Source organism: Diceros bicornis, chromosome 1 (assembly GCF_020826845.1).
Source record: "Diceros bicornis minor isolate mBicDic1 chromosome 1, mDicBic1.mat.cur, whole genome shotgun sequence".
Classification (NCBI taxonomy): domain Eukaryota; kingdom Metazoa; phylum Chordata; class Mammalia; order Perissodactyla; family Rhinocerotidae; genus Diceros; species Diceros bicornis.
The window spans coordinates 26,823,478-26,848,881 of NC_080740.1; the positions used below are offsets into that span (position 1 = coordinate 26,823,478).

Genomic DNA, 25,404 nt, shown 5'->3' on the forward strand with positions numbered 1-25,404 from the left:
CTTGAAGCCACCTCAGTTAGGATTTTCTGTAGTTTCCTCCACGTATAGAAGAAAAAACCGGCTCTAATCCTTCTCATTTAAATACTACTGTTGAATAATAGTCTTTGAGTTAGAAATTACAGAGGATTTGAATTTGACAAACATTTAATTAGTGTCTAAGATGGGTCGAGTTTTCATAAATATTATTTTTTAATCCTTACAACACTAAGAGGATGTATTTTAATTCCCACTTTACAAATAGGCAGATTAAGTCTCAGAGAATTATTAATCTAATAACTGTCAGAGCTGGGATTAGAATTCAGGTGAAGTTTGTGTGTATACGTGCCCGCACATATGCAGGTGGGGGGCAGAATGAAGAAAAATAAAGGCCAACATCAATGGAAATTTTCACCATAGAAATTATGCCTCAGGATCAAATTCTAGATATGTTGCACTAGAAGGTGCAACAGCAAGAGGAGTACAGTTATATATGCAGACATCTACATACGTCCCTTAGTCAAAGAGAAAATAAGATTATAATTTGCCAATTTATCTTCCATTTATCTCTGTACCAGTTATCAATTTATTGTCTCTCAGATCCATATATACCCTTCATTATCTGATCTGTGACAATGGAACTAGGTCCCATAAACAATTCTCCTTTGCATTGAACACTATGTTAATCTTTTTCGGTAGAGAAGACTGGAAGAACGTTACGGGAGAAAGGAGATTCTCTTCCTGCTTCCCATCTGGTTCTGTTTGTTTCTTCTTGTCCCTAGCATGTGGCAGCCAGAGGCACATGGGTGGGGACATTCAGTGGACATCCTACCCCTGGCACATGCCCAGAGCATGGAGCCACTTGGTGAACTCACAGCTCCAACCCCAGTCCAGTGACCAGCTTGCTGAGACCCTCCTGACACAGACATCAGACACCCCAGGCTTTGTGCCACCCTGCTGACTCTAACACCCCAACACCTCTAGATGTCCACTCTTCCAGCCTCAGGCCACCTATGCCTCCAACTTGCCTGGAGGGCGTAGGCCAGCTCTGGCCCAGGCAACCCTATGAACTTCTTTATCATCTGGTGGGCTACGACCACACCTTCTCTAGCAGGTCTGAATCCCAGCCTTGGGGAGGCGCCACCCCTCCAAATTTGTCCCTTCCTTGGTATGCTCAATTAGCCCTAGGATAGTCTTTAGAGTTCTCTCAACATCTTAATAGTCAGTCCTCTGTTATAATTAATAATTCATATATTAAACTTCCCTTGTCAAATTATTGTGTGGTTTCTGTCTCCTGTTTGGACTCTGACTAATATAATTTCTAACTTTATTATTTTTCAAAAAAGCAGTCTAGACTATGCTTTCTTGTCTCCCTAAAGTGGAGTTTTCAGTGTCACTTCTAAGGAAAATTGAATTTAGTAGGAAGAAGGAAAGGAGACAGCTGAGGATAATTATCTTCATTTGACCAATTAAAAAGTTAAGCAGTTGTGGGGCCAGTGCCATGGCATAGTGGTTAAGTTCAGCGCACTCTGCTTTAGCAACCTGGGTTCATGGGTTCGGATCCTGGGTTCAGATCCCAAGCTCAGACCTATACCACTTGTCAGCCATGCTGTGGTGGTGACCCACATATAAAAGTGGAGGAAGATTGGCACAGATGTTAGCTCAGGGCTAATCTTCCTCAGCAAAAAAAAAAAAAAAGAAGAAGAAGTAGTTAAGCAGTTGAAGGTGATTTGGTCCTAATCCTGGCTTATGTCCATTATCCAGAGTGCTCACTCAACGAAACATTCCTCTCCAGAGTTTGCACATTCTTTGCCAGCCAAAAATGTAATGTTATTTGTTACTTATTAAACCAGAGGAAATACTAGGAAATCACTTTGGAAAGAACAAAAAAATCCAAAATTCTAGTTCCAAAGTTTCTGGGGAGGAGAACTGGGTGTAGAAATTGTGTTACAGATTTCTTATTCTACTTAAAGATTTTCACTGAGCACTTAGTAATAAGGTCCTATACACTACTGTTAAGTTAATAATGATTAATTAATAATTTAACAATAATTAATGATTTAATGTTTTGATATCCCTAAGAAAAATCCCATTTGTTATGGACTAAATGTTTGTACCCCCCAAAATTCATATGTTGCAGTTCTAACCCCCAATGTGATGGTATTAGGAGGTGGGGCCTTTGTGAAGTAATTAGGTTTAAATGAGGTCATGGGGTGGAGGAAGGAGGAAGAGGAGGAAGAAACATCAGAGCTTCCTCTCTCTGCCACGTGAGGATAAAATGAAAAGGCAACTGTGTGCCAGCCAGGAAGAGGGCCCTCACCAAGAACTGATATGCTGGAATGTTGATCTTAGACTTCCTAGCCTCCAGAACTGTGAGAAATAAAGGTTAAGTTACCCAGTCTATCCTATTTTGTTATAGCAGCCGGAGCTGACCAAGACGCCATTCTTTTTTTTTCTTTTTTTTTTTGAGGAAGATCAGCCCTGAGCTAACATTCATGCCAATCCTCCTCTTTTTGCTGAGGAAGACTGGCCCTGGGCTAACATCTGTGCCCATCTTCCTTCACTTTATATGGGACGCCGCCACAGCACGGCTTGACAAGCGGTGCATCGGTGCAAGCCTGGCTTGACGGTGCGCACCCAGGATCCGAACCCAGGCCACCAGCAGCAGAGCACGCACACTTAACCGCTACCCCATGCAGCCAGCCCCAAAGATGCCATTCTTAACAAATACAATTGATGATCTAGTCATTTTGAACTACTCTCAGTTCCCAGAATAGACAATGTTCTCTCAACACCAGGCCTACATATCATTCAGATCTCAGCTTAGATATTCTTCCCTTCAGGAAGCCTTCCCTCTGACGGCACTCACCCACACACACATACACACACACACACACACACACACACACACACACATTCAAGATTGACTGTGTTGGATTTTCCCCTTATATGCTCCAATCCCTCAATACATAACAAACTACTTGAGGGCAGGAATATTATCTTGTTCATCTTGCTTAGCTTATAATAGGCAATCAATAAATATTTTTTGATCGCTTTTAGCTTTCTTGGATAAATCTACATCTAGAGCCTCAGCCAGCTGTTCTCACGTCAAGTTGCCCTTAACACTAAAGAAATGCAACAAAGTTCGCAGATAAGATCCGTTTCAAACTCACTCGTCACAACCTGAGAAAACTGATGAAGTATTTGGGAAAGAGAAACACTTGCCAAATCACAGCTACGAGCGGTAATCTCAAAAGTTAAATAGAAATCTTCACAAAGACATTTTTGAATCCTTCACAGATAATCCTTTTGAAAGCACTTTTGTTCCTTCTGTGCAGAGCAGTAAATTAAGTTTTACAAATTAGGAATCTTGACAGAGGCAGACCTTGAGCTTTTACCCTTGTGCTGAAATACTTAAGAGGGGACTGACTTCCTTCCTCTTAGAAACATCATTGCCCTTGTAAAACTTTAAATACATTTTCTGCAGGCAATATTTATCTTTTGGCAGCAGAGAATGAGTATTCAATTTTTAGGATTTCTGTCCGATCTTGCACAATGTTGATAGACTGAGGATTTTATGAAAGCCTCACTAATGGTTTTATCTAGAAGGTGACATTCCTTTCAAATATTCTAATTGTACTTATCTCTTTAATTGTTCACATCATCAATACAAATTTATCTGTTTTGTCAGCTGAGAAGAAGAAAAATTAGCAGACTTCAGAGCTTGATGATGCAAATAGCTCAGATGGGTCTGTCTGTGTGCGGGAGTGTGTTTCTTTGCATTGACAACAGGGGTTATCAAGTATGCATGCAAGAATAGAATGGCGACCTTTGGAATGGTATTTGAATATTCTAGAACAAATATAAATGAGCTATTTAAGTCAATTGCACTCAAAGTTTTCTAAATGGCTGCCAAATTATGAAATACATAAAATAGTGTGGAAGAGACCCAGAAAGTAGTCCTCAAATCACTTAAAAATATTTCTCTAAGCTGTGCCACAAACAGATGGACAGAAAAATATGTTCCATTTTCTCCATTCATGGTTATTCTGGAAAATAAACACTTTCTTAATATAGAGTCATTTACAGCTGGTGTTACACTTGTTGGGATTTTGACTATCTTTGCTTTTCATCAGCAGCTGCAATGTAATAAGCATCTTCACACTTGCCATTATGGCAGCAATATTAAGGCATAATAGAGATAAACTGTCTCAATCCTTTAGAAGCGTAGAACTACAAATGGGCATGTGCAATATGCATAGAAACTAGCTGGCTATGCACTCACTAAAGTATAAGAGCCAAATTCCGATTATAGGCGAGAGAACTGGTGTCACTCACCACAAACCTTTCAACCCAGTTGAAAGATGATTAGGATAATAAGTTTCAGTAAGGTGCACAGCTGTCCAATGCTCACCATCTTTTGACAGGTGCAAATGAGACAAGAAGTGACTAGGATAGATATATAAATATGTTCATCGGGTCACAGAGCTTCCAGACATTCAAAATTGGATGTAGATTAACAACCCAAGAAAATGCAGCCATAAGAAGAAAGTGGTATCCATAAATTGCATATGGAAAAGTCAGAGCTTCATACTAACATATCCTAAAAATACAGTGTTTTCTAAATTGCACAATTGTCCAGAAGGGTGTTTTGGAAGATAGATTTCAGAGTCTCATATGATCTGGCCCCAGTTTTCACCATGTGTCCCGGCCCCACTAACTTTTTCACTTTCTCTCCCTCTTTTTGCTTGGGGAGAGGGATGGTGGTTGTTCCTGGAACACACCTGCCTCGGGGCCTCTGCATTAGCTGTTTCCTCCATCTAATTTCACATACCTGACTCCTTGTCCTTCACAGGTAAGCTTAATTTTTACTTCCTCAACCAATATTTCCCTTCTAAAGAAGTTAGTTTGACACCTCACCCTATTTTATTTTATGTGATGGTCCTTACTGCTACTTTAATTTATTGTTTGTTTATGTGCTTGCTTGCATGCTTTTCCTTCTCCATCTCCTGCCAATAGAACGTGAGCTCCATGAGAGCAAAACTCTTGTCTCCTATTCATTGCTAACTTCCCAGCATATAAAGCAGTTCCTACAACACGGTAGGCACTCAATACATACTTATAGAATTAATGCTTCTTGTTCATGTATTCTTTCATGAGAAAGAAAAAAGGAAAGAAAACTAATGACAAGCTTATTTCAAATCCTTTGGGGAACACATGCAATGTAAAGAAATAAATATAATCTAGAAAATATTTATCTGCATCAGGCCCACCAGAATATCATAACTAGAGCATATGGAAATGCATAATTTTAATGAATTAACTCCATTAAAGAAAAACATATTTAATAATCCACTTATCTATTTTGGGGGGAAACAATTACCTGCTTCATTGCATAAGCACACAAACATAGTAGCAATAAATATAGAGAAATAGAGCTAAACATTTTAACACACAAACTAACTAAAAAATACCAATAACCTGGTTCATTTAGTATAATATTCTAAAGGAGGATGTACTGTGAACTAGGGACTGGAGGAGTATCTCAAAGCATTAGAGAGGCAGAAAATCATCTGATTTGGTTTTATCACTCTCCTTAATGATTGATTAGAATTGTATCAACAGCAACTGGCCACACTCTTTGCTATTGGGATTAGTGGGTGAATCAAGCAGATTCTCTATTCTATAATTTTATTTATTTATTTATTTTTTCCCCCAAAGCCCCAGTAGATAGTTGTATGTCATAGTTGCACATCCTTCTAGTTGCTGTATGTGGGACGTGGCCTCAGCCTGGCTGGAGAAGTGGTGTGTCGGTGCGTGCCCGGGATCCGAACCCCGGCCGCCAGCAGCGGAGCGCGCGCACGCACTTAACCACTAAGCCACGGGGCCAGCCCGTAATTCTCTATTCTAGAAGCTGAAATTGTGTGCGTTTATCACTATCTGTAACCATAGCACCCATAAGAAGGCTGTCTCAAATTGATAATTATTGTATTTTTAAGGAAGGGTCTTGATTATCCATGACTTCATCTCTTAGCCAGAAAATGAGCAGGAGAAAAAAGATTAGAGACTATATTGGAAAGAGTGAGAACTTTAAGAATATGTTGGAAAGGGAGTTTATAAAAAAGAATTATTTAAACAGATAAATCTTCTATATATACTATTTTTATTTAGTATGTACAAGATCATGGGCTGAAGAACAATAGGTTGACTGCCCTTAGAGACAAAGAAATCTTATCTTTTTTAGAAAAATGTAAACATTTAAAATATATTTCAGATAATGTGCACAAAAATGATTGAATTGAGATGTCCATTTCTGGCCATGATAGAGTAACAGAAACTTAATTACCATCCCACCAGAAACAACTAGAAAACTAGACAAATATATATTAAAGGATTTTCAGACATTGGACTACAGGCAACATAGAAATGTGGTCTCTGAGAAAAGGAAAAAAATGATTTTAGTTCTACAGTTGACCAGCTTTCTTTTCAGAGGGACATTCTGAACATCGGAGCAGAAATGGGGATCTCAAGCAAAGCATGCAGTTTGTTTACTCAAAACGTCAAAAATCAGAGTTCAGTGACTGAGGCAGCTGGAAATTGCAGGGCAGAGTTCCAGAGAGAAAAGAGCTACACAGAAAACTCATGAAATCGGCAAAGCCTGGAAAAAAGCAATTGCAAATCTGTGAGCTGAATTATTTCCAAACTCACTCAGGATTAGGAAATGTTTGAGTTCCAACTACCTAGAGTGTAGGGTCCTTAGGAGGTTCAGTAGAGATCCAGAAGGTTGATTCCTTATTGGTGGGATTAAAATATTCTAGGGTAAAGGCAACTTAGATTTATCCAAACAAAGCTTAAAAACAAGCCATGAATGATCACACTAAACTGTAACTAAATTAACTACAAAGCAAAATCCAACTTTCTTTAAAAGAAGACAACAAATCTAGATTCAACAATGTAAAATTCAAAATATCCAGCATCTAATAAAAAACTAATAGATATTCCAAGAAGCAGGAAAATGTGATTCATCTCCAGGAGAAAAATCAGTCAGTAGAAACAGTTACACAAATAACAGAGATGATGAAATTTGAAGGCAAAGATGTTAAAATAGCTACTATAACTATCTTCAAGTGTTTCAAGAAAAACATCAATATAATGAGGAAATAAATAGAAAATATTTTAAAAGAACCGAATGGAGTTCTAGAGTTAAAAAGTTTAATATCTAAAATGAAAATTTAACTGGAATGGATTAATAGCAGTTTTAGACACTGAAGAAGTAAGGTAACTGAACTAGAAGATGTAGCAACAGCAAAGATCCAAAATGAAGGACAGGAAAAATATTGGAAAAAAGCGGACTCTCAGTGACCTATGGGGTAATACCAAAGGGACTAATGTGCATGTAATTGTAGTCCTAGAATTAGAGGAGGTGGGAGCAAAGAAAAATCATTTGAAGTAATAATGACCCAAATATCCAAATTTAATAAAACTATAAATCTACAGGTCCAAGAATTTCAACAAACTCCAAACAGGATAAAACAAGGAAAATAACACCAGGGTACATCATAATCAAACTCTTGAAAACTAGCTATGTAAAGAAAATCTTTAAAATAGCCAGATAGAAGACATGTTACATACAGGGAAACAAAGATAAGAATAACAGGGATGGACACCTGTAGTCATCACTATTACTATGATTATAGGCTACTAATATCTTTTTTTTTTTTAATTAAAAAACCTAAGATTTATGAAAAGCCAAACTGCCTTAAAGTCAATTGGTATAGATTACTTAGGTCAGTTAAATTGGCTTAGGCCACTTAGGTCAGTGAGCAGAGACTGGCTAGATGGCCACCAAAATTGTTTCTTCTCATTATTTGGCACACAGCTAGCCTATTTGTCTATGTGACCATGTGACTGAATTGTGGCTGATGGAATGTGGATGAATGTGGTTTATACAACATCCAGGCCTGGCCCACTAAAACCTCCCACTTGATTCTTCATGCTCTCTCCGTTTCTGTCTCTGAGCCAGCAGAGAACTCTGATGTCCTAGGGTATAGCAGAGTCAATAGATGTCCCTCCAACCCAATAACTTATGTCTGTCACCTAAGCAAGAAATAAGCTTGTATTGTATTAAGTCACTGAAATTTTAGCATTTTCTATTTATATGTGTTACCCTACCTTGAATAATAAAGTCAGTTTTGTAACAATTAAGAATCATACATCTTTACCTGCTCTCATTGATAAACAAATCTTGGTAAGATAATAAGTATTAATGAGCTATTTTACATATGAGATTGACCAAATTTACACAGTTAATCAATGCCAGGTTCAAAATTTAAACCCAGGTCTTTGTGATCCCAAACCCCTGGGTTCTTTTTACTGCCTCGCATCACACAACTCCCATACTTATTTCAATGGAATAAGAATTGGAAAGTAAGTACTGATTTATGTAAATTAAGGTAATAAGAAAGATTTTCTAGTTTATCAACATTGAGCTCTGAATAATTAAAGGCAAGTGTATTCTAGGAGAGTAAACCAAACTAAAACCAAAATACAGTCTGTAACAGGGCTGCACATCTGAGAATTAAATACACTAATTTTGCTATTCTTTTTACATTAACACAATCCGGTATTTATAGTCTCATATATGGTTTATTTTTCTCATATAGAAGCAGATAATAACCACTGAGGAAATTTCTTCATTTTCATAGCTCTGAAGCAAACAGCAAATATCTCTTTTTTTCAATATTTCATGCTTACAATATTTAGCAGGACTTATTTCATCCATTAAGAGGTATTCATGTATCAATATAAAACAAAGTGTACTACTATCTCTTTGCAAGTGGATGCAGTATAATGCAAATCTATTAAAATGTGTGATTTTTTTTTCTTTCCTTTAGCTTCATATAAATTCTTTATGTGTAGTCATTAGCACATCCTCTGAATGCATTGCGTACTCTTCAACACATCTCTTTTCCCCAATGTGCAATATATTATTAATAGCGGGAAAACATCTTTTATCTCTTTTAAAGCTCTATTATGTATCTTTTTATATATTGTCCATATTCAAATAAATACTTCAAAAAATATCCACCCTTTGTCCAGGGAAGCAGTTATCTCATACAATCTAGAGGGAACATAGATTGACTAAAATTTTCAGGAGCATGCTTCATCTATTTGTATTCATTGATTAAATTATGTACACTTCTGCTGCTAAAATTTACTCTAAGAAAATTATTATCAATACACCCCAAGATTTAGCCTTAACTTTATTCATTGCTGCAATTATGTTTTTATCGTATTGTGGGAGATCAAGATTTGGCCATCCTAAAATATATCTCTTTACCTTGATTGTTTTCTCTGAGGGACATTTGACCTCCCCCACTAACTGCCTAAAGAATTTGACATGGTGGCTCCTTCCTGGAACAGATTTATCATGATGGCTGTAAAGATAATGTAGGATAGAGGTTACAATAGAAAAGGCACCAACAAGCCCATCTTATCGGAAGTTCTGTCTCTCTGGCCACATTCTCTGGATGGCCCTGCAAGGAGTTGCCAGACAAACATTTACTTTTATAAGGGAAATCTCCATTTGTAAAGGTATCTCCCTCTCTATTTTGGGAAGAGGGGGGGATGGCCTCATTTCTAGAGGCTTATCAATGTGGAAGGTGAGGCCTTATATAACCTTACTCTTGTTTACTGTGCTTTAGTGGTAATCTCCTGTAATTGACTCCCCCCACCCCCAACATCCTCCTTTGTCATTGGCTGAACATGGTATTTAAGATGAGAATTTCTGCTATTGTGTTGAGAAACGCAGTGTCCCTGCTTTCTCCCATGTATACATGCTATTAAACTTGGTATTATTTTCTCCTGCTAACCTGTCTTGTTAATTATTTGGCCAGCCATAAGAACCTTAAGGAAAAGGGCAGAGGGAGATTCCTCCTCTTCCCCCAACAGTATACAATTCTCCTTGTCACTAAAAAAGAACCAGTTAAGAACAAAATAACAACTAAAAATAGCTAAACTCTTCACTTGTAGTAGGTAGAGCGCTATGTGTAAGTCTTACCTCCTTCTTTGGGGATAGAACTTGAATTTTTGTCATGGCATAGGCAATTCTAGGTTTACTCAAAAAACAAGGACTACTGTACTTCCCTCTGTGTCTTAATACCCTGGCAAATTAAAAGTAAAAGAAATAAATATTTTTCAATGTTTTCATAGTACATAGTACCCACCCTAAAATTTATTCTAGTTTGGAAAAATGTGTCATTGAGCATAGATTGTATGTAATTGATTAAACATATTTATCTGAAACACATCGAGTATTCTAATCTAGTTTAACTTCTTTTCTATAGAACATCTCTAAATCAGCACTTAACATTGTTTGTAACAAAGGCTTCTACAGTGTCCTTAGAAAATTTATTATCCCCTCAGGAAATGATTGGCCAAAGGGACTTTGAGCTAATGAGGTTAACTTTTGTAGTTCATTGGTTGTGTATTTCTAAAAGTCCTTTAGAAATAAGATGGAAATTTTTCATAGTGGTGGTCATGGCTGCTGAAAATCCTTTATAAAATATCAGTTATTCTAATTAATTTCTAGAATCATAATTACTTTTATCCTAAAAGCTACATTTTAATGTCAACTCTTTAAATGTGATGTTTAATTTGCTTCCCTTACTATATTGCTCATAAACGATATTAATAGGCAAAAACAAACAAACAAAAAACTGGGAGCATCAATGCCCTATGTTGAAGTAATTTTAGTCTTTTTTTCTTAAAACATCAATTAAATAATATTGTCAAAATATTATTATCCTATTATTATTATTTTAAATTATAACATAATTATTATGAGAAAACAGGTTTTAAAATATATTATTTGCTAATTGGAATGGCCTTACATCTTTTTCTCAAACGTACTCATTTAGATGGAAACCAGAGAAGAAATGGCAAGTGTCCAGGGCCCTTCCTTTAGATTCAAGTATCCCGAAGAATCAGATTTTCCTGAAGGTTTTCAGGAGGCACCAAGGGCAAAGAACCCAGTCCTCTCTTCACACAGTTTGGGGAGGCCTAGGCCAGCCTGTGGAACTCAGTGAGAGTGGAGAGGGAGGGACAAACTAAGATGATGAGAGTCCACACCCCGTGAGAATTCTCCAGAGGAGCAGAACCAAGGGCCTTTGTAGAAGAATGATCAGCCATCATACATTCTTTGAGTGGAAGGGATGATATGACTCAGCTCCTTTCAAGCATGTCAAGTATTTTATTCCAAGTTCCCTGCTACAGCAGCTGAATGCCAGAGAGACCGTGCCCCTTGCCCACTGACACATTGTAAAGTAAGCAACAGAATGGAAAGTAAATCTGGGGCCTGGTCTTCCCACGGAAGCAGATACTAAGGACCACCACAGGGCTTCACAACTCACAACAGGCCTCAGATGTAGCTTTTTGCCATTTATCACCAAAGAAGTTTTTATATACGTAGTCAGAGAATTACATTTGTGTTAAAAGTCTGCATTTGATCACTATAAGCTGTAAAGCATATCATAATGTTGTTAGTTACCCTGTTTTGGTAGCTCTTCGTTTTTGAGATTTACCAGGAGTTTCAAAGAATGGACATATCCCAAATCGCTCAGGAATTCTGAGAGGCACTCAATATGTTTATTTAACAAATTAGGGAAATCCTGATCGGATTTCAGCTAATATTCTTCTTAATTCCTTTTCCAAAGTATTCAAATTCTATTAGTTCTAAATTTTTAGAGAATTTAGCCAGTCTTATGGCAAGCTTCTTATGGTTATTAAAGGCTGAAATTAGCTTCTTAACTAGTGGTATATCCTTGAGTTAATTCCCTCTCCATTGTTAAAGAGTTTAGGTAAAAGCTATCTATCTGGCATTTTATAGTGGTAGTCCTCAGGTAGCCTGCTACTCCACAGCATTGTGCAAAATCCTCTAGCACCACCTGGAGCATGCTTGTCCGGGTACCTAAGAGAGACAGATTACAAAATCCATGATATTTGTGCAAAAATGATGCAGCGAGAGTTCTGTATGCCTGTGCTTGCACAGTCCTGCAGAATTATACTGAAAAAGAAATTCAAGTATTCTGCAGAAAAATAAAGATAACAAGACCCTATTTTAGAAGCAGTCTGATTCTGGCTGAAGGATAAATGCAGGTTACAGATTACTGAAAGAAATTATTAAATATTTCTCTTTTCACTAAAAAGGACATGGTAACCCTCAATTAAAATTAGAAGCACAATTTAATTGTTGTGAAAGATGCAGGAACTTTGAGGAATAAATTGGACGGTATTTCCTAACTGTCTAGAAAATTGTCATTGTAGGAGGATGGGTGAATGATATATTAATTAACTAATAATATACTAATTAATAACAATATATAAACATATGTTTAATGTTTCAATCCATTGCTGTGCCTTCTTTGACCGGTGGAAACCTACTAAGATGATCTCTTTAGTTCTTTAGACCTGATCAGATTAGTCTTTTGTATCATTTTTGCTTTCTAGTGTAACAGGAAGTTATAAAATCTGTTTGTACATTTCCTGACCCAGACCTGGCATCTGCCATTTCTCCCAGGTGCTCTGTTTCCTTTTGGTGGAAAATTGTATTCAGAAACCACAATCTGGGCACTAGCAACATTTATTGTTACCGGGCTGGTCATTGTTTCTACAGGTTTGCAGTGGACAGAGTTAGAAATATTTTTTAAACAAAAATATTTCTCAGCAGGTCAGTTTAAAATCCTAGATTTATTACCTCATATCTAGGTATACTTTCTCTCATGTCAAAAATCTCAGTTCTCAAATTACACATTTACTTTATCCAACACTACACACTCAATAATCTCAGAATAATCACCACAATAACATTGAAAACACTGAAACTTTTTTCCATTTTTTTTTGTTCTCAGTGTATCCTCTAATGATGTATAATAAGATCAGCCCATCTTATAGTTTTTTGGAATAGCTCCTACTTGCATAGTTAATGCCACCAACTAGACAAAAATTTAACTTCGTCTTATTATTTTTTATTTAACTGTTTCATAATTACATAAAATACTTACATATCTTCTTTGGAGAAATGACTTCAAATATACAAAACAAGGTACAGCCTAAGAATTTTACCTTCTACCCAGTTCTCTCCACCTTAATGCTAACCTTATCCATATTAATATTTGTAATTTTATGATTTATCCTTCCATTGTTTTATTTTAGCATAAGCAAATGTGTTTATGCATATAAGTGATAGCATGCTACGCGTATTTTACTTCAGTTTGCTTCTTTCACTTAATACATCCTGGAGATAATTTCATAAGTCCATTTATATATATATATATATATATATATATATATATATATTTGTACGTATATGTGTGTGTGAGGAAGATTAGCCCTGATCTAACATCCGATGCCAACCCTCCTCTTTTTGCTAAGTAAGATTGGCCCTGGGCTAACATCCATGCCCATCTTCCTCTACTTTATACGGGACACTGCCACAGCATGGCTTGACAAGCAGTGCATCAGTCCACGCCCGGGATCCAAACCTGCGAACCCCAGACCACTGAAATGGAGCACGTGAACTTAACCACTACACCACCAGGCTGGCCCCAAGTCCATTTTTATTTATTGATATAATCAATATTTTGGCCTTACTTCTGTCATATTATTTTATAGATATACATGTTCATATATATCCGTACTTTTTTTTTTTTTGATAAGGAAGATTGGCCCTGAGCTAACATCTGTGCCAATCTTCCTCCATTTTGTATATGCGACACCACCACAGCATGGCTTGACAAGTGATGTGTATGTCTGTGCCCAGGATCCAAACCTTCGAACCCTGGGCCGCCAAAGTGGAGTGTGCAAACTTTACCACTATAAATACACTTGGGCCGGCCCTGACTTTTGTCTTTGATGTAAATATTTTTCACTATGTGATCTATTTTATTCCACTGTCTCTTTCTCTATCAGTATACTTTTTGGTGTTTAGGAAGTTTGCAATTTTGTTCTAACAGTCTATTTATTTATTTATTTATTTTTAACAGTTTATTACTTTGGGAATTTTTTGTTGGAGTCACATTGAATTCATAGCTTAATTTGGAGAGGATTGATGTATTTATAGTTCAGAGTCTTCCAGTCTTTAGGATCATCATGTACCTTTTTATTCATGTAGTCTTTTAATTCTTTCAGGAAAGTTTTATATTTTCCTTAAGTTCTTCATTTTAAACATTACTTATTAGGTTTCTACCATAGCACATTATTATTGCTCATGCTATTATTAATGAGATATTTCTCTATTTTATTTTCTAATTGGTTATTTCTGGAATAGGTAAGCTATTGATTTTTCTTTATTGATTTTCTATTTTATCTTACTGAACTCTCTGATTAGTGCTAAGTTTAATTAAATTTTTTATTTTGAGATAATTTTAAGTTCACATGCAATTGTAAGAAATAATACAGAGATCCCTGTATTATCCCTTTAATCAATTTTCCACAATGAAAACATCTAAAATTCTAAAAATAGTTTGCAGTTTAACTACATCTTTGTAAAACCTATTCTTGTTGTATATCTTTATCAGTTTCTCGGTTATATTTTATGATCCAAAACAAATCTAAATAATTTATTCTTAAATGTTCTCAATATATTCTCTGTGATCATTGACTAAGAATTTCAAATTTTAAGTTATGTAAACTAAAATATAAAGAGTCAAAAATCTTGCATAATACACATGCTGTTCTTTTGAAATAAAAAAAATGCAAAACAAAGCATTTGACAGATTAACGAGGGATCTGTTAATGTATGAAGTACATAGACTATATTATGAGTCTATTTTTAAATTCTTGAATAAAATACACTGCGTGTGTATTTTCTATCTATTATCTATTCACCAAAAGGTCATGGCGCACAGAAATGATTGGAACACTGTCTAATGGCTGTTAGATTTCTGTTCATTTCTAATAGGTGAACACGTTTTCAACCTCAAAGTTTCAGTAGGAGGCTAAATCTATTGCTTTCATATTGACTTGGTAAGCGGAGGTGTGCAGCTTGAGGCCATGCTTTCATATCCGAGCAGCTACCTTTCTTTCTCAAAAAGGACACACTGACAACACACATGCTAAATTCCTTGAGATGTGAATGGACTATATAAAATATGTACTGAATTCATTATGCTCTCGAGATTTTGCTTTCATTTAGAAGGAAAAATGCAAGTACATTACTATTCATTTCATGTGCTTACTGGTAACATTTAAGTTTAAAATAGAAATTAGCATAAATTAGGCAATCAAATCTAGAAGAGTACCATTTGATTGGAACTTTTGAGCAGCTTCCATTTCAACCTTCATCCCCCTTTTGCAGATATTTTGCAGGTAACATACCAAATGAATAGGAAGAAAAATTCTAAAAATTCTAAAATTTCACCATAAGAAACTTCACAGGACAAAGCCTTTGGAAACAGATGAAATGAAGTTTTTTCAATTGTACCCACGATATTCAGACTTTTGTGTATATTTAGACTTACTTGAATAAAGAACATAACAAAGTTTTTAAAAAAAAAAAATGATCTAACCAACTCTCTATATGCTCTTCTATGCTCCCTGCATAGATTTTTTTAAAAATTAAATGTGGAGAATAAAGCTATTAGTATCTAATAATTAATCCTGCATATGTAATGATTTTTTAATGAACTCACATTTTATCAACAAAAATACAAATTATATACTTGTTCAACAGTAATGTGCATATTCATAATTCATATTCATTATTTCTATTCTCTAGAGAATAAAAAATAATAACATAAAGATGGTTTTGCCTATCTTATAAAAATAAAATTTTAAAAACTTTAAAAATCATGAGAGTTTATTTTAATCTTCAGTCATCCTAAGTTTTTCTGTAATTTCTGGGTCAGCAACGTTTAATAGAAAAACAACGTGAGCCACAAATGGAAATTTAATTTTTAGTCTTCATTTTTTAAAAGTTTGAAAGAGGGGCCTGCCCTGTGGCATAGTGGCTGGGTTTGCACACTCCACTTCGGTGACCCGGGGTTCACTGGTTTGGATCCTGGGCGCGGACCTGCACACCGCTCATCAAGCCATGCTGTGGCAGCGTCCCATGTATAAAGTAGAGGAGGATGGGCACGGATGTTAGCTCAGGGACAATCTTCCTCAGCGAAAAAAAAAGAGGAAGATTGGCAACGAATGTTAGCTCAGGGTCAATCTTCCTCAACCAAAAAAAAAAGAAAAAAAAAAGTTTGAAAGAAATAAGAAAAAAATAATTTAGATAATATATTTTTCTTAATTCAACATATCCAAAATATTATCATTTCAACATTTAATAAATATTTTAAAACTTATTACTGAGGTATTTTCTTTTTTTTTCATGGTAACTCTAAGATCGATTGTATATTTTGTACCTTTAGCATATCTCAATTCAGACTAGCCTCATTTCAAGTGCCAATAGCCACATATGGCTAGTGGCTACCATTCTGGACAACTCTAGATGAGTCAGGTCATTATGCATTATACAGGTTTTAGAAGAGTCAGGTCATTATGCATTATACAGGTTTTGAATAGAGTCTACAAATCATAAGGTATAGAAGGTTTCAATATCACTTCAAAAATAAACTGCACCTCTAGTACGTGCCTTGTTATAAGGTGTAGAATTATTAAGGAATACCTAACTTGATTATATCGAGGGCAAATTGATATAAGTTGGCTTAGAAATCAACAAAGCATATGCAAGTATAAACCAATAACAACACAGAAATTACCTACCGTTTGGTGCCACCCTTAGACTCACACCTTCCATCATAATTTTTTTACACTGTCCACTTCAGAAAAGACATAGTGCTTATGGAAAAAGACAAAAACAAAAACGGTTGTGTTTGAAAATGCTTTGAATTGTTAAAAATGAAAAAGTTCTTTTAAGAAAGTCTGTTTCAGAAGCAACCAAAGGTTGCCAAACTTTTTCTGTATAGGTCCACATAGTAAATGTTTTAGGCTTTGTGAGCCATACAGTCTCTGTCACAGCTACTCAACTCTACCACTGTAATGAGAAAGAAACCAGAGATAATACGTAAACAAATGGATGTACCTGTGTTCCAATAAAACTTTATTTACAAAAATGGACAGTGGGGCCGTAGTTTGCAACCCTTGGTCTAGACTACTTTCCTTGCAAGTAAAATAAAACCAGCTCAAATTTGTTGGGTATTTATTGGCAGCAGCAGCAAAAAAATCTTAGTCAAGATGTTCAAAATATGTTACCAGGTACCCATTTTCTCTCCACTTCTTGGCAATTAGCATCTCGGGTTTAAATGCCTTTATTTCTCATGATCTCAGAAGGAGAGAGAAAAACCCTCTCTCCTCCAGCAACTATATCAATATCTGAAAAGATATTGGGGACTTGCTGAAGCCATTTTCCCATCCTTGGGTCAATCTATATTCCCACTGGAAGGAGGCCTTTTATTGATCAGCAGAGCTTACACGCTCACCCCTATAAAGACAGAAGGAGTGAGAGGTGGGATATTTGATTGCTAGCCTTGACCGATGAGAGAGAAGCAGGTGATAAAAGGCAAAAAAAAAAGAAGTAATTTATGAGAAAGGAGGAAAGAAACACAGGGCAGAGACAAATTGAAACCACTCACCAATAGCATCATGTCTCAGGACATTATAAGTACTAACCCCCAGCTCCAGTGAACAAAGGACTGTATATTAAAAAGAACAAGCACTTTTCATCTGAGAGCATCAGGTTCTGGGGTGGGATGGGGTCAAAACTAGACTGTAGGTAATGATAGCCTCCTGATAAGCAGAAGGTGATACGTACAGACTATAACACATCCAGTGGTCCAACTGCGGGACAATCACCAAAGAGTGGGGATTTCTAATAGACAGATCAAGCAATACGTCATACGATCCAGATCTAGGGAATGTATCCTGACAGAGGTCACTGGCAATTGCAAGGAAGGAGCTCCAGTCTTGCAGCATTTGGTTACCACTCAGGTTTCTAAAACATCATTGCAGATATCAGAGACAGAAAGAAGGATGGATATTGGGTCTCAGAAAAGAAAGCACAATGATCTGATTTGGTGCTAAGCGCCAGTACCATGACAGCAATTAATACCTTACTGTTGGTCTGGAGTTTCTTCAATTCTCCTACCCAAAGTCAAAATGTTCCTAGAACATGAGACAAGGCTGAGCCTGAAGCTGATGATCAGATCTTGAGCATGGGAAGAGGCAGATGCTGAGAGTAAGGGAGAGTCTTGAGACTAGAGGATATTTTTAAAGGTTATAAAGAGAATTTCTGTTCTCTGAGATGGCTGGGTTTTTTCGTTTTGTTTTTGTTTTTTTTAATGATGATTTGAGTTTAACAGGCAATGAATAGTAATGTTGGAGTATGATTTGAGAAACTTGATACAATCTTGTAGCTCATCATTAAAAGTAATATTTAAATGTTTCCCATGATGTATATTCAAGTTGTATCCTAAGACATAATAAAAATGGAAACTATTTTCTACAGTACAAAGCTGGGAGAATAAAGCCTTAGTATCATAGAAAATAGTTTCACTTTTAACCATGTACTACTTAGGGTAAAAGCTGAGTTGCACACGCATGCACATGGATCTATGTTTGTGTTAGGGCAGGGAAGTGAAGTGGGGGAGTGAGAGGAGATGAGTCAAGAAAGGTGCACAGGGACCAGACTGTGAATGACTTGTAAGGAGTTTGGACTTAGGATGCCACTCAAGGGCTTTTAAGCAGGGGAGTGATGGAGTAGATTGGCATATCAGAAATTTCATTTTGGTCAAAGTCTCCTCATATGAGGGCTGCAAAGGAAGAAGGATTCTTCATTTTGATTTAAATCAACAAACACTTATTGAACACTGTCTTTGTGCCAGACCTAGTCCCTGTCCTCCCAGAAAAAGCCAATTTTCACTGAAATCAAAAGACAGAAGAACCAAGTTTGTTGCCTGGAGACATTTCCCATTTTGATAAGTTCTCTGTTAGGACATACCTTAGTCTTTAAAGGAGAGAAAAGATGAGTAAAATATAGTCTTTCATTTGCATTGATCTCCAGTTTCATCCCCATTGGGTTCATACAGCAGGCTCCTCAGACTCTCATGCAAAAAAAAAAACACTTCCAGCAAGTCTACCTCCCTAGCTTTCAGGCATAACTGGGTTCCAGGGTGAGCAAAGTTTAGACAGAATCAGTAAAAGCATCATCTCTTCAGGCAGTTGGTCCGTCCTCCCCAAGAGCAGCCCTGAATTTCATGGGCAGATCTCACTTTATTTATGTGTGACCCCAGAGGAAATAACATCAGACACCAGGAAATTACACTTCTAGTTACTTAAGATGAGAACCAGCTCCACGGCTTTACACAATTATCTCAATTTCTCACCACTCTTTATGGGTGAAAGGAACGTTTGAGTTATGAATTTTGTCATTGTATAGTAATTGGATCTGGTTAGACATATTCCAAACTATTTATTGCTATCTGATGTGTAAAATCTTCATTTCACTTCCCAATGATCTCAGTCAACTCATTAAAAATTATTACAGTAATGAAACTATTACAATACAAAAAGGAAATTAAAAACTTCTAGAAATATCATCCAGATAGTAAGTATTTATTTTCACCACCAGATGGCATTATTTAGTTTCTTAAAAGTTAAAAAAAAAACTATACTAACGTAATACCACCAGCAAAGTATTCAAAATAGTTTAATATAAGAATGAATAATCTTGACTCAAAGAATCATCAAAGAAATAGATTAATGTCTTTCCCCTTTCCAGCACCATCCATCTCTATAAGATGTTGCTTCTTTTGAAAATTTCAAAAATTTCTTTTGAAATTTTGAAGATTAAATATGTATAAGGGACACACTGGGGGGCACTGAGAGAGGAGAATTGGGCCACAAGTGCTCATGTTTGGAAACAGATGGTTTGAAAATGAATAAAGGTAATTAATAATAATGATGTCCTGATTGCCTGGAGCAACTGTCCTCCTCAGAGTTCAAAGAGCTTCCTTCATTATCTCATTTATCCTCCCTATATCTAATCATGACATCAAGAATGGAATGGACACACCATTTTGGCTTTTCTGTTGTTGTTTTTTGGGACTCCAGAGAATAATAATCTCTCCTGATTCAATAGAGCTACATTCATGGCTATAATTGTAACATATGTAAATACCCTGCAGGTTGTCTTAAATAATGGAACAAAACTTTTAATACCACAAATATGTAAAATTGCTTGAGCCAGTGGGGAAGGAAGGTAGAGGAACTTGGAAATATTCATCGCAGAAATTAAGACCAAAGAATACTTCTTTATTTATCAGACAGTTTTTTAAATGTGGATTGAGATGAGTTATTCATACAGGATCTGAACTAGAATACAAAGTATCTGACTACTAAACTAGAGAATATTTTTTCCCACTAACTCTATGCCACCTTCTTTCTATTTTATTTATTTATTTTTTTATTTTATTTATTTTATTTTTTTGTGAGGAAGATCAGCTCTGAGCTAACATCCATGCTAATCCTCCTCTTTTTGCTGAGGAAGACCGGCTCTGAGCTAACATCTATTGCCAATCCTCCTCCTTTCCTCCCCCCCCCAAGCTCCAGTAGATAGTTGTATGTCATAGTTGCACATCCTTCTAGTTGCTGTATGTGGGACGCGGCTTCAGCATGGCTGGAGAAGCAGTCCGCCGGTGCACGCCCAGGATCCAAACCTGGGCCGCCAGTAGCAGAGCGCGCGCACTTAACAGCAAAGCCACGGGCCGGCCCGCCAGCTTCTTTCTAAATCCTGAATCTTGTGAATATTAAAGAGAGGTAAAATACCCTTGTTTTCTCTAAGAAACCCTAGAACTTAAAAGCTTAATTTGCTAACATGTTAATCTAAGGAGAGGTCTAATTTTTTGAAACATCTTTTCCTGAGAAATTGTAATCTGCTAAGAGTATGCCAGCTTGAGATGTGGCAAATTTTTTTATGTAAGTAAAAATATGTGAGTACTTTAGAAGAAATGAGCTTAGAACTTGTGTTCCATACCCATCTTAGAATAATAAATCAAAAAAAGCAGAAACTATAAGTGTTGGGGGCCTACCAGAAAACAGTGGATCATAACTGAAAACCCTTTTTTTTTTAAATTCTGGATGGATCTCTTTGTCCATAATCTCCTTCCGTTCCATTATGTAGTGGGCCGCTTCCAACTTTTCACTCTAGCCCCAATTTCTCCTTCTCCCAAACCTGCCCATCAGGTATGTCTCCAGCTGATGGGAATAGCCATCAATCACTCTCCATGTGTTTTTTCTCCTGTGCTGGATAAAGATCATAAGATGCCTCAAGGGTAAAGAAGATAAAAATTTTCAGAATCAATGTCCGAGAGAAAAGCCCTTTTCTCTTAGGCAAAGCCCTTGACGAAGTTACCAGTTTCCATGAGGATTTCTCCCAGTATTTTGAAGTGTTATTATGATTTCTTTTTCTAGTTCTACAGATCTCCTCCTGCGATGGAATTTCAAGAGAAGCAACATGCCCCATAAACCACTTTATCTATTATGGCCCTTTAACTCTGAAATAGCTGCAATTCTGAGTGCATCCCCGCAGCTTGTACATGGGCCTGGGACTGACTTGCACCACAGAAACCTGAAGAGTCACTAGCATCATGAAATCAGTGCCATTTTGACAAGGAGTACCAAAGAAACCCACATCATCACAAGGTCCACTTCAGATTTGGGCTAGTTTCTAGGCTAGTTCTTGGTTTAAGGAATCTTTGGAATGACCTGGCAGTCCAGAACTTTCTTGTAAGTTCTTACGAATTCTGGGAGAGTCATGTTTGAACCCCCAATCACTCCTCATTCTTTAACTCTTGGGCAGTTGTGAGCCCTACTCCCTCCACGCAACTCCCAAATCTTTACTCTCAGCCTGCACATGAAATCATTATTCATTCAAAAACCTTTCATTGAAGTTCTACTATGTTCCAGGCACTGTGCTTGAAATATTAAAATAATAATAATAAAGAATAAAACAGATCCTCAAGAAGCTTATATTCTAATTACTTTTGGGGAACTATCATTAACAAGTGTCATACAACCCAGATACGAGGACAGTTCAGTAGAACTCCAGTCTATTCCTTTTTTATGGCTCTTTAACTCTCTACTTCAACTTCAGAGCCAATGGAGGCTAAAGGAAATAGTACGTCATCAGACAAGTTCAAATCCCAGGATTTATATTCACTGTTGGGTGACTTGGACAAGTCATCTGATTCTGTCAGCTTTCATTTCCTCATCAGATTCATGCGGATAAACAATGGCTCTCTCACCAGATGGCTGGGAGGATTAAATGAGATGGTACCTGGAAAGCACTTAGCACAATGCGCAACCTCTATCAGGTGCCCACTAAGAACACGATAGGATTTGCACTTACTGAAGAGTTTTTTGGGGACCAGGATCTTTGCCAGGTTACTGATCATATACCATCTCATTATTTCTCCACAGCAGCCTGAGGGTAAACCTTATTATTCTCATTTTATAAGGCGACTCAGAGAGAAGACTTCCCTAATTTTACACAGCTAGCAAGTTGTGGGATTAGATTCAAAATCATGTCTTTTCATTTCAAGCCCAAAGTCTTTCCTTTATACGTTTTCAGGGAACACACATTGTCTTGGAAGAGACATCTCCCAAAGGGCTTTCACAAGGTGCTTGGAGTTATTTAGTCCAGTTCTGCAAGCCATGGGTCAAAGTCGTGCAGTGGAAGCATGCCCTTGTCAGGTTCATGTGGGGAAGAAAGAATAAAGCCTCCTCCCTCAGGAGGAGACAGAGAGCTTTTATGCTTTTCCCCACAGAGGACATGTTGCTGCAGTCTGCAGAATGAGAAGGCAAGAATTGAGCTGATTGTTCTTTGTGCAGTAATGAGATGGGTGGATTCCCAAAGTTAATGGTACCCCAAATGTGATGGAGCAATTGGCATAGCCAGACATATGGAAATGTCTCTCTGTGTCTGCTCCTTAGAACAAACCCTCAAGGGAGACAAAAGCTTCAGCATGAAAGGCAGGAGAGCCAGCAGTAAATGCCAGAAGCCTATCAAAGCGTTTGAAGCCTTGGAGATCAGTGCTTAGCTCTCCTTTATAAGCTGTTCTCTGAACTGAGGCCAGGGTTCTACCTGCATCTGCCTTTGGAGTCAAGTCAGGTGACGAAAGGCAGATGTGTCAATTTAACATGAATGATCTAAGAATCTGGCACTTGTATTAGCAAATTTCTTGATTCAAAACAGTATTGGAAGCAGGATATCTAGTAGGTAAATTATCATTTGAATTTATTTCAGCACTGTAAATCACCATCCATTATTCACGTGCAAAGAGCAGCCTGGTAGTGTTTTTGGTCGATCCACCATAATAGGTTGGAGATTGCTAATTGCTCTGTTTTGTTTTCACTTTTACTCCGCATCCTATTTACCAAGTCTTGCCTATCACTGACAACATTTTTAATCCACTGGACAGGAAATTTGATTCTAAAGTCTGTGTAATACTTCGTACATATTTTAGCATTTATATAACAACATTCTTTGGAATTCTTTTAGTAAAGATTTAAATTTAAAAAAATTTTTTTGTGCATAGATTGTTTGAAATCCATGTCCTTAAACATTAGCAATTAAACAATGAGACATCCTGCTGATCTTCAGATCTTTAACTTTTTTCCTAATTCTTTTGGTAGAATCTGAGGCACTGCTGATGTGTGTGTGTGTGTATATATGCATGCCTATAATAGGGTTCATAAAGCATTGGATTCCCCAGTATTTCTAGGAAAGAGGATTGTGTCTTTAATATATGACCTTTGCTTATTCTCAGTCCATAGCTTCTTCAATGCCATTCTCCAAACCAACTATTCTTGATCTAGACTTTTTTTTTTTAATTTTTATTTGTTTTTTTCCCCCAAAGCCCCAGTAGATAGTTGTAGGTCATAGCTGCACATCCTTCTAGTTGCTGTATGTGAGACGTGGCCTCAGCATGGCCGGAGAAGCGGTGCGACGGTGCGCGGCCGGGATCGGAACCCGGTCCGCCAGTAGCGGAGCACGCGCACTTAACCGCTAAGCCACGAGGCCGGCCCTAGACTTTTTATTTCAGTTGCCTCCCCCAAACACTCATCCAAGTGAGTCCACACACATTTTACCTTAATCCTACTTTTTCCAAACCAGCCCTTGAACTGACCCAATTTTCCGTTCTCAGTGCCGTTTAAGAGTTGTGGAAGAACACCTTGTCTGGGCTTCTCATTCCTAAAAGCCTTAATGCCTTCCAAAAGTGCTGCTTTTCTCTGTCACCTTCAAAAACATCTGTTAATTACCTCAATAATGACAATGCTCCTTCATACAAAACTTGCATGAATTTCTCTTACCTTTCTAGATAACACGGTATTTGGCTCACATTTTTCCTCCCAACCGGTATCATTTGCCATCATCTTGAGTAACAAATAATGTATGCACGAATTATGAACCACCTCAACATCATGGTATTCTTGCCCATCCTCGCATCAATGGCATACATCTACCTCTACCTCAGGACCTTTACATTTTAGGGGCATCACATTATCAAAAAGCACTATATAACCAAGATATCTAGTTCACTGTTTTCTTTTTTAAGAACCATCTCTTTTCCAAACACCTCTTATTCCCTCTCCACACACCTCTTATTCCCTCTCCACTCATGGTACCTGATCTCCTTCCTCACTGGCCCTATAATCACTCAATTCCCTACACTTGACCCTGCCCTTGACGCCGTTTTGACTTTACTTGATCCCTTTGTTGACAGAATCTGTAGGTTAACTTTTTCAGAGATTCACTCTTTTGTTTAAACTATCCAACAATATGCTAAGATACACGAGGTACAGAAGAAAAGTGATATGTAATCCCTGTCCGTAAATAGTTTACAACTTAATACGGGAGGCAAGAAATTCATGTGTGGATGTTTCTCTTATTTCTTCTTCAGAGAAATGACAATAGCTTTTGTCTTGATTTAGCTCAGAGCTTATTTCCAGTCTTATTTCCAACCATCTAGCTTCTTAAATCCAAACTTTATCCCCGCATTGGAAAACACTTGTGCCTGAAGTACCGGAGGACTGGAGAAAAATGACCTTAGTTTGGTCTTTCTTCTTTTTTTTTTTTTTTAATAATTTTATTTATTTATTTATTTTTTTCCCCCAAAGCCCCAGTAGATAGTTGTATGTCATAGCTGCACGTCCTTCTAGTTGCTGTATGTGGGATGCGGCCTCAGCATGGCCGGAGAAGCAGTGAGTCCGTGCGCTGCCCGGGATCCCAACCCCCGCTGCCAGCAGCAGAGCACCCGCACTTAACCGCTAAGCCATGGGGCTGGCCCTGGTCTTTCTTCTTATATGGGATCTTATAAAATTTTCTTGCATCCATTTTGGAAAGTTATTCTTGTTCTCTTTGTT

The 25,404-nt window shown here is 37.1% G+C and overlaps 1 protein-coding gene across 1 annotated transcript in view; it reads right to left on the bottom strand.

The window, feature by feature from the left end:
- The window catches only part of SLCO6A1 (solute carrier organic anion transporter family member 6A1), a 174,341-nt gene extending 149,927 nt beyond the window's left edge, over window positions 1–24,414 (bottom strand). The window contains exons 1-3 of the mRNA XM_058544517.1: window positions 24,352–24,414; window positions 24,130–24,270; window positions 22,979–23,132 (exon numbers count right to left, since the gene is read on the bottom strand). Coding sequence (XP_058400500.1) covers window positions 22,979–23,132; window positions 24,130–24,270; window positions 24,352–24,414 — 358 coding nt within the window. The remainder of the gene's footprint in view (window positions 1–22,978; window positions 23,133–24,129; window positions 24,271–24,351) is intronic.
- Between the last annotated feature and the right edge of the window lie 990 nt (window positions 24,415–25,404).